The 10373-nt window shown below is 41.8% G+C and overlaps 1 protein-coding gene across 1 annotated transcript in view; it reads left to right on the top strand.

Annotated features, from left to right (window-relative positions):
- Position 1: 1 nt before the first annotated feature.
- Positions 2–10373, top strand: part of SLAIN2 (SLAIN family member 2) — a gene marked incomplete at its 5' end in the record, with an annotated part of 38424 nt that continues 28052 nt past the window's right edge. Inside the window, one exon of the mRNA XM_085322835.1 lies at positions 2–87. Within this exon, the coding sequence (XP_085178961.1) occupies positions 2–87 (86 nt within the window). The remainder of the gene's footprint in view (positions 88–10373) is intronic.

The following is a 10373-nucleotide window of genomic DNA, read 5'->3' as shown; positions in this document are numbered from 1 at the left end:
GGGCGCCGGCCTGCTGGACGACGCGGTGCTGCTCAGGCCCGACGAGCTGGAGCGGCTGGCCGGCTGCGAGGAGGACGAGACCGGCTGGTGAGGAGGCGGCGGCGGGGCGGGGAGGGACGGGCGGACGGACGGGCGCGCCCGGCGGCGAGGGCGGCCTGGGCCTGGGCCTGGCAGCGCGGCGCTTTGTCTGGCCGCGGCAGGGCAGGGAGCGCGTGGGGCGCTGGGCGACACGGGTGGGCCCCGCCGCGCCGCGCCGCGCCGCCCGGGTGGCTGGTGCCGCCTTCGCGAGCTGAGACGTGCGTGTGCGGAGGGCGGGATTAGCCCCCACGTACTGTCGTTTTCTTCCTTAAATCCGCACCACCCGTGCTTTAAGCCTTGATCTCCCATTAACTGTGGAGGCAGCCGTCGCGACGTGCTCCTTCAGCTCGTGGGTGCGTCGCCTTGCTCGTTTTCAGTTGTTGCTGACTCTGCGGGAGCAGCGTTTTCCTGGGGCGGTCTCCCCTGCGCTGCTGGTTCGCGAGCCCCTGCCGGGGGTCGGGGAGGCTTGTTCCCTCTGCACGTTGTGCTGTTTTCCACTTGCCTTTTTGAAGTTTCGTGTGACGCTGGCTGGAGAGCAGCGTTAGAGCAGTGGGATAAGTAGCGGGGAGGAGTGCCGTGTCAACAGAGAAACACGGGGCAAGCGTGTAGGCGGAGGAAAAACTAACAAAAGCAGTCTGCCTTGAGTCAGAGTTGGTTTTAAGTAGAGCTACAGGGATCTCTTTCTGTAGTTAACCTCCAGACAAATAGACACGCACGTACACACACACAAAAGCCCTTCTGACTTAAAATAAATGCCATTACTTAAGTGCTTCCACACATCGGGCAATGTTTTAGTTGCTCTGGGAGGATAGGATATTTGTGCTTCCTCGGAGAATTCACAGGACTGAAATCCAGCCTCATCCACTAGAAAAGTATGAGAGCATAAGTTTATTCTCATCCAGCACAAGCTTACTAAATTAACACAAGGCGTCATCACTCCAGATGACGGGTTTATTCAGGGCAGCTACTCTTATTTCCCATCTTATGCCTTGTAATCTGTTGATTTATAATACTTTAGGGAAAAGGAGCATCCTAATTTTAAATAGGAAGTTTGGAGTGGGATGGCAAGATTTGGGAATCTTCTTCTAGTGATGATAGGTATTATCATTTTTATATTAATCCTAAATTGTAGGCAAAATAATGCAACTCCAGTGAAAGTTAAAATGTCACTAGTGACACGGCATAAATGCTATGAATTTTTGTTTATGTGGTTTTGGACACTCATGGGAAGGTGGCATTGTTCACTGAGCACTGCTCTTGCTGATGTCAAATGTTTGACAAATTACTTATGTTGTCTGTCTTAGTCTCCCTTACGTCTAAGAATGAAGATCGTTTTCCTCCTATCTCAACATGTATCTCGACATTATGACTAGGTTGTGTATCAAGATTAAATGTTTTTGCTAACTGCTTAATTATACTTCATTGTGCCTTCAGTCATATTACTATGCAATTTCTAATTCTCAAAAGACAAGAAAGCTTAAATGCAATCTATTACATGTCTTCATTTCTTGCTTAGTATTCTAGTGAGTCTAATACCAAATTTCAGTCCCAGACAAGACAGTGACTGAGAGATAAAAGCATGTACCTAGAAAAGAATAGTTGTTAAAACTTACTTTTGTCATGCATGTCAAGAAATATGACTATGTATTTTAAGAAAAAAACTTTGTCCTTTCTTGCAGTAATTTAATAAGCACTTGATAAATGCTTATAATAAATGCTAATGATAAATGCTAATGATAAATGGTTAGATTTGGTTAGACCGTAAGGTTGACTGGCAAAGTATTTTTTTTCTGAATTATTTATAAAAATATAAATCAAACTCCTACAACTTCTGAACATTTTTGACCTGAGCCCGTTGAGGCACTTAATACTCTACAGTATTTTCTTTCTTTCGGATGAAGGTAGACATACCTTTTGTCACTGTTCTGATTGCTTTGTTTCTGTGCATTTGATAAATGGAGGTTATTGCTCTAAGAGAAACGGGAAATTTTCAGAGCACTAGTGGCTCAATCATAGAACAAACAAAACTGAAAATAGGGAATAGGGATAATGTGACGAGGTTGATTTCTCTTAAAACTGTTTCATAAAAAAAATCCTGCTCTTAAGGCCTTGCTTATATGGGGTCACTTAGAAGATAATGCAATCCACTGGAAAGGGGAATGTACTCAATGAAATTTAAATCTCATGTGAACTCTTTCAGTTTCCAAATAGGTTTGGATCACTACTGCTTAACCCCAAATCCTGATTAGGCTTCAGGATTAAACCTGTAGACATCAAAGGCCACTTACCACCTGAGGAAGTCTCACATGAAAGCAAACTGTGCTTACCTGAATCACAGTAGCTGCATAAAAAGTTGATTCATTTTGTCATTCTCCATTATCTGTGTAGAGAAGTCCAAATTTGTCTTTTGTGTTGGTTTCAGAAGGACCTTGGTATGGGAGATAATAGGTGATGAATAGATGCTAGTTAACTCTGCTCTTCTATCTACCCCGTTTCATATGGGTGTTCTTTGGCCCAGGTGTCCATATATCTTGTTATGAAATTGTCTTCAGCCCAGCAGTAGCCGCAGGAATGGTTTTCTTCACTACAGAAACTCAAATTGGTACCTATGGCATTTGATTATGAATCTAAGATGGAACAGTAAATAGTATGACTGAAAGTGATGCTGGAACTCCTTTCTTTTAGGCAAAACCCACATCCTGCAGTTGACCAGTCCTTTTTAGATTTTAATTCTTTAAACGCTTAAGAGTATGTCTACACAGGACAGGTGTAGGAAAAATGAAAAACTAAAGGAGTAAAAAGTAGAACCAGTCTACAATTACTAACAATTGAAAAGAAGTCTGGTACTACTGCACTAGTAGCAGTATTAGCTACTAAATTGGTATTACTGAACTTTGGGGCTGTTTGTTTTTGCTTTTTTCCCCCCTTTTGACTATGGTTAGTCAAATCCAGGTATGTTTTGCCCTTAAACAGGTGAGACAATCTTCAAAACATATATAAATTACTAAAAATATTTAAGTGAATTTAAATTGAATTTTGTGGCCAGATGTCTCTAAAATCTGGTAAAGTTGCTCAAACTTTCTTCCTAATAGGGTACTGAAGGTTGCAAATAGGGGTACACACATAGTACTGAACCTTAGTCCCATTCAGAATTTGCTTTAGGAATACTAATTACTTCCTGAAGAAGTCAGCAATAATGTTAGTAGTCATAGAGGTGTTTCTGTTTAGCTGCTTTTGAACCAGTCTGGATCAGTTAAATTTCTTCAAATTTCAATCTAAGCAAACTTTTTTTTTTTTTTTTAGGGTGGAGGTGGGGAGAGGAACTAGCCTAGAGAAATCATCCAAGAGACAGGACACAGTACACAACTCCCTGCCTGGCTTGCTGGGTGAGGTTGGGTGTGGATGTGTAGCACATTAGAGACAACTTGGTTACAGTATGCAGGGTAGCTTGCTATGCCTCATCTTAGAAGTGAGTTATCTCAAGTTCAGTGCAGGATGAATGTGCACACGTGGGCAATTACTGTAGAGCAGGTAATGTGTTGTGAATCTACATTATATGTTGTTTGATGCTAACTGACGTAGTCATTCAGCTAAGCTTTCTGAGCAGCTTTATTTTAAATGTCAGAGCAGAACATACAGTGCTTTCTCTTCAAAACTTACATATAGTATGTGCAGAGGAGAGTGCAGAGCTTGCTGTGTATCTGCCTTTTATACATTGTTGTTCAGCAAACTTCAGAACAGTTGCATCCTCATTAAATTATGTTGTTATAAAAGCTAGCCTAGCACTTACCAGATGTTTTCCTGTCACTTCAGACTAAAACCCACTTATTTGGGCTGAAATAGCTAAGAGCTGGTTGAATTCATTAACAAACAAAAGGCATTTGCTGGCCCATTTAAAGTAAAATTATATTGATGGGCTGTTTATATTAGTCTTAATGCTTTAAAGTAATATTTTTTTAGTGGTTTTGAAGCTTGATATTCATTGGATATCCTGTTTGCTTAAAGTGGAACACAAGCACCTTTACTATTACAGTCTTTCTCATTCAGCAACTATTAAACTGATATCTCTTTTTAATAGTTTTTCTGTTCTAGTCATCCATTTCCAATTAATTGGCAAAGTTATTACTTTGAGATACAGAGGGTAAAAATCTTGATTGTCACCTGTAATGAGTCTTTCATCTCATATTGCTAATCTCTTTTGAGCACTAGCTTTCAATTTTGATACCTTAAAATTTGCCATAGTGAACTAGTAGATGTAGGATGAGTGTTTTAGGACAAGCTCCACCTGAATAAAATACCACTGCTGCAATAGAGCTTTACACTGCAGTATTTTCTGGTCAGCTGTTAAAATTACATTGTATGAATGTGGTCATGAGCCTCTTGGAAACTGAATAGGTTTTGATCAGTTCCTGCCTTGTAACCTAAGTGAAAGAAACTTATGTTTTTTAGCTTGTGGCAGATTAAATGCAAGTCTGATTTAGAGGGATTTTTAATCAAATTTGTATAATGGCTTCTTGCACAAGGAAGATGTTTATTTTCATATCATGTATGATAAACTGATAACTTTTGTAATCCTTGCTTATCATGAAACAACTGGTAAAATCAGATAATATTTCATTTACGGCTTGGAGTTATCCATGTTGACTAGGAAATGAGTGTGTGAGAACTGTTGAAAGAATCCTGAGAAGAACAATTTTTTTCCTATTTCTAATTTCTTCTGTGATATTTATGGCTTATAAGTGTGCCTGGTATATAGATATCATGAACTCACACTCATAGTGTGAGTTTCCTGAATGGATTTCCTTTAGTGTCTTAATGATATTCCTAAAATGAACTTTGTAATCATGTCTTGTTTAGGCATGGTTAAATCAGTTCATGTTTCTGTTTTCTATTGGTTTCTATAGCTGGAACTGTCAAGACTAGTGGTTAAACAGGCTTTTATTTTGGAACACTTGCATTACATAGTACACACAACTTCTCAACACTTTTCCTTTCCCTTCCATGTAAGTACCTACAATAGCACTTCAGAGCATGTAACTTCCTTTTGAAAAGCTTCTCAAAACATGGGAAAGTTACACAAAGTCTGTGTGACAGTTCTAGGAAAGCAACATGACCATGTTAAGAGTTCTATAAGCTCTTAAAGGCCCCACGTGCTTCTGGTCTCATCCTTTGTGTGCTGCCCCTTACTCCTTTCTGCAACATCCCTTTCAGCATCTTCCTCTGAGGTGAGGAAATGAGTAATGGCTATAATTTCCAGACATTAGCAAGCACACAGCTTTAATTGCTGGTGACAGGAAGATAGTTGTGTTACCAGTGAACATTAGCACTTTGTAACCCTCTCTGAATCCTCTGAAATCACACTGCGTAGCTGAAAAGTGCCACTTTAATGTGAAGGCTTACTGAGGTTGTCAAAACATTTTTATAGTATTCATCTCCTTATTTTTGAGAGAGCTGTAGTTTTACTGTAACTTGCGTATCATTCAGAAAGAGCTAGAAACATTGAGTTGACTACACAGACAGATTTGTAGTTATAGGCTGAGCATGTTTCCCAGTCATTTACAACTAGTGGGTTGCAACTAGGGGGAGGGTGAGGGAAGAGAAGGGAATTTGTGGGCAAAGTTTGTGCAGAGGTGTGACATAGGACTGTTTTTCTTTACAACTAGTTAGTCTCTTAAGACTTGACCTGCAGTTGCTTGTCCAAATATCCGTCTTAAAATATAACTTGTTTAAGCTGCTCCAAATAAGTCTCCTGAAACTTTTAGACTGATCATACTGTTGTGCTCTAAATTGTCTATTTTCAAGACCATCTAGTATTGTAATTTCCTGAATTTCTTTTGCTAGCTTTTCTTCATGAGATTCTCTCCCTTTTATTTTAGAGGAGTTTCTTGCTGATTTTTTTCCTGGACTTTTATTTTTACTTTCACATCCTCTTTTCAAGTGGCTTTTTTTAATCCTGCTTTTACTTGTGACGTGTTTTGTACACTCCGTTATTTTAGTGCCTCTAATATGCCTGGCTGTTCTTGCTTAAAGTTAATACAGCTAAAATAAACAAGCTTTACCTTGAGTTCCTTCCATTTGCCATCTTTCTTCTAATTCAGTCCTGTGACTTCATATTCATTTGTATGATTCCCCCCCCCCCTTGGCTCTTGCACATGAGTGGTGCAAAAATTCCTCCTTTCTTCCCAACTTTGGGCAGAGCCTTGGCCGTCATGCCAGTGGCAACTAACTTCTTGTTGTATTTAGATGTATTTAGGGGGTAGATATCCAGCAGGTGAGGTGTTCATTATCCATATATTCCATTCCTACCTCAATGTCATGTCCTCTGTATGCTAAAGCTTTTTCCGGCTCAGCTCTGTACCACTATAGCACACTTTGGGTTGCACTGCTCTATTAGGCTGATGTTATCATGTAAGCTTGTAGTGACAGGGCTTTCTGCGGAAGCTTTTCCCTTTTTGTACTGTCTTCCTAGAACTAATCAGTGGAGCCCCTGACTGCTATGAGCTTGAAACTGGTACCGCTGTGACACAGTCAACTAGTGACAGCTAAAGGAAGGGAATATTACTGTGTGCGACAGAATCATAGAGTTTAGGTTTCTTATTGCTGTTTCAGAACAGATTGAAGCTTTTGAGCCTTTTTTTTTTTGTAATGTTTTCTTTTGCTTGATCTTGTGTCACTGAATTAGTTTTGCTTTTTGTACTCTGTGGGCAAGTTGGAGTATAGCTTTCTGGTGTGTTAACATTTGCGATATGAGTGGCAACTATAAGCTGTCAGCTTCCTCAATCATTTTCAATTTCCTGTTTTTAGAAAGTAGTTCAGTAGTGTTTAAAGATGTATGAGGTCATAGTAATAATCTTCAATCTTTAAGCTGCTGTGCTCCTTTCAGTGCTGTATCACTGTAGTGTGCATGAACAGGTACAAATAGGAATGGGTCCGTTCTGGAAAGCTCTTCAACTAAGGAGGACCTGTATCTCTTGAGTCAAGTGATTTTGACAGAGAAATCACTTAGCTTTATGAAGTTATTTCTGTGCTCTTTTATTTTGATTTCATAGTATCCTTTCTTTTCTTTCTCCTTCTCTACTCTTGGGAAGAGAGGAAGGAAAGAAGTTCCCCCTTGCCCTAGTCTTGCTTTGCCTAATTTTGATTTAAAATATTAAGCAGATTTGCATCTGGTTCAAAACTTGATTGTCTATTCTATGCCAGATGGGAAGTAAAGAGTACTGCTTTGTAAAAGAGGATGAACTTCATAATTGCATGGTGTGCAGGAGACTGTCTTGAAAGAGTCAATGTCGTTGCATCAATGCACATGTGTTTATCATGAGGTAATGGAGTTGCACAAAATACATATATTCTAAATTTCTGACTTTTCTTGAAATGTGAGGTGAAGCAAAAGCTGTTAAAACCAATTGGCTGGAAAGAGATGGGAGAATCTGCAATATGTGCCTGGCACAGTTTCAGCACATGCTCTGCACATGAGATATATGCAGCTATTGGAAAATGAAGAAAAGAATGTTGTAGAGCTTAAAATATCAGATACCATTTTGATTAGTTTTGCAGGTCTATTCAAGATATCCTGTTTGTGTATCCTTGAAACGGACATGCGCCTTTATTTCTTGCACTTACACTGGATGTTACTGTAAACACTTAAAACGTGCATGGAACTTCTCAAACACAGCAAGGCATGTCAGCTATCCAGAGGGTGAGTCTGTACAGCACAAAAAATAGCTTTGTCTTTGACACTTTGGTGCTGTGTAAACATACCTTAGGATAGAGAAGCATACAGGCAAATAAGTGATAAAAAGACAATTTCAGCAAGTGTTAGAGAATTAGTAAATGCTGAACACTCTTTTTAGCTGTATGCAGATAATCACATGAAGTACAGCAATTTGTGTAATTGTTTACGAAGGCCTGTGAAACAGACACTTCTTGTCTTCCATGAGGGTCTTCAGGGATGTAATCCGGGTGATGGGTCCTTAGCATTTTTGTGGGCAGAATACTTGTAAGATGTGCTGAGGATATTGCTAAAAGAGATAACATGCTTTATGTATGTTATCTGTATTTATATACATAACAACCCTCATTCTTTCTCCTAGTCTGAGTTCAATACATTAGTCAGCTATAGCTAATTTAAATCTTACTTTTCTTGTAAATGTTTTGTTCTTGAAAATACTGTTTCTGGCTCTTAACCAGTCTGCAGAGATTCCAAGTCTTATGTTATCTGTGAAACTTGCTTTTTACTTTTGGGTTTTGTTTCATTTGTGAAACATTGAATAATGATTTTTATAGAAACTCTTCTTTATGACCAACATGATACTGGGCAGAGGGCAAGTTGCATGGGCTGTGCTATTAGCAGTGACTGAAAAGTTATGCAAGCAGCATCCATCCATTAATCCTGTGGGGAGACAGATGCACATCTGAGATCAGTGCAGACCAGTGACACTGCAGGGAGCTGGCATGGTGCTGTGTAGTTCCTAATCATGAGAGAATTTCCTTTACATTCTTATATTTTTTTAAGTAAAGTTGCTCAACTGTTCAGACTTTCTTTCAGTAATGGAATAAAACTGAGGTGAACAAGCTTGAATTCCAGTATTACACAGAATCACAGAACCGGTAAGGTTGGAAGACACCTCTGGAGATCATCTAGTCCAACCCCCTGCTCAAGCACGGTCACCTAGAGCATGTTAGACAAGGTTGTATCCAGGTGAGCCTATGAATATCTCCAGAGAAGGAGGCTCCACAACCTGTGGAGTTGGGCAACCTGTTCCAGTGCTGTGTCACTCTCACAGGGAAGAAATTCCTCCTCCCGTTCAGGCGGAACTTCCTGTGGTTCAGTTTCTGCCCATTGCTTCTTGTCCTGTCACACAGGACAGCTGAAAAGTGTTTGTCCCCGTCCCCTTGACACCCTCCCTTCAGGTACTTGTACACGTTGATAAGATCCCCCCTCAGTCTTCTCTTCCCCAGGCTGAAGAGGCCCAGCTCTCGCAGCCGTTCCTCAGAGGGCAGGTGCTCCAGCCCTCTGATCATCTTTGTAGCCCTATGCTGGACTCTCTCCAGTAGCTCCATGTCTATCTCGTACTGGGGAGCCCAGAACTGGACACAGTAGTTGAGATGAGGCCTCCGCAGGGCTGAGGAGAGGGGCAGGATCACCTCCCTCGACCTGCTGRCAACACTCTTCCTAATGCACCCCAGGAGACCATTGGCCTTCCTGGCCGCAAGGGCGTATTTCTGGCTCATAGTCAGCTTGTTGTCCACCAGCACTCCCAGGTCTTTCTATGCAGAGCTGCTCTCCAGCAGGTCAGCCCCCAGCCTGTACTGGTGCCTAGGGTTATTTTTCCCTAGGTGCAGGACTCTGCACTTGCCCTTGTTGAACCTCAGGAGGTTCCTCTCTGCCCAAGTCTCCAGCCTGTCCAGGTCTCTCTGAATGGCAGCCCAGCCCTCAGGTGTGTCAGCCACTCCTCCCAGCTTGGTATCATCAGCAAACCAGCTGAGGAGGCCCTCTGTCCCCTCATCCAGGTCATTGATGAAGAAGTTGAACAGGCTGGGACCCAGTACTGAGCCCTGAGGGATACCACTAGCCACAGGCCTTCAACTAGACTCCACGCCGCCGATGACGACCCTCTGAGCTCTGCCTTTCAGCCAGTTCTCAACCCACCTCACTGTCCACTCGTCTAACCCACACTTCCTGAGCTTATCTAGGAGGGTGTTATGGGAGACGGTGTCCAAAGCCTTGCTGAAGTCAAGGTACACAATGTCTGCCACTCTCCCCTCATCTACCCAGCCAGTCATTCAATCAGAGAAGGCTATCAGGTTGGTTAAGCAGGATTTCCCCTTGGTGAATCCATGCTGGCTACTCCCGATCACCTTCTTTTTCTCCATATGTCTGGAGATGACATCGAGTGAGCTGTTCCATCCCCTTTCCAGCGATGGAGGTGAGGTTGACTGGCCTATAGGTGCTTGGGTCCTTCTTCTTGCCCTTCTTGAAGACTGGAGTGACACTGGCTTTCTTCCAGTCCTCAGGCACCTCTCTGGTTCTCCAGGACCTTTCAAAGATGATGGAGAGGGGCCTGGCAACAACATCCGCCAGCTCCCTTGGTACTCGTGGGTGCATCCCATCCGGGCCCACAGATTTCTGGATGTCTAGCCTGCCCAGAAGGTCTCTAATCCTATTCTCATCAACCAAAGGAAAGTCTTCTGGATACAGTAATAAAACTGAACATAAACTGTATCCTAAACAGGAAAAGATGAGACTGAACTCCTGGAAATGAAATATAAATTGGCTTTTTTTCTTCACTGTATGA

The sequence above is a fragment of the Rhea americana genome, unplaced genomic scaffold (assembly GCF_003343005.1).
Source record: "Rhea americana isolate MKP2758 unplaced genomic scaffold, rheAme1 scaffold_8, whole genome shotgun sequence".
Lineage (NCBI taxonomy): Eukaryota > Metazoa > Chordata > Aves > Rheiformes > Rheidae > Rhea > Rhea americana.
The sequence above is the reverse complement of the archived record's forward strand: the minus strand, read 5'-3'. Positions and strand labels throughout refer to the sequence as shown.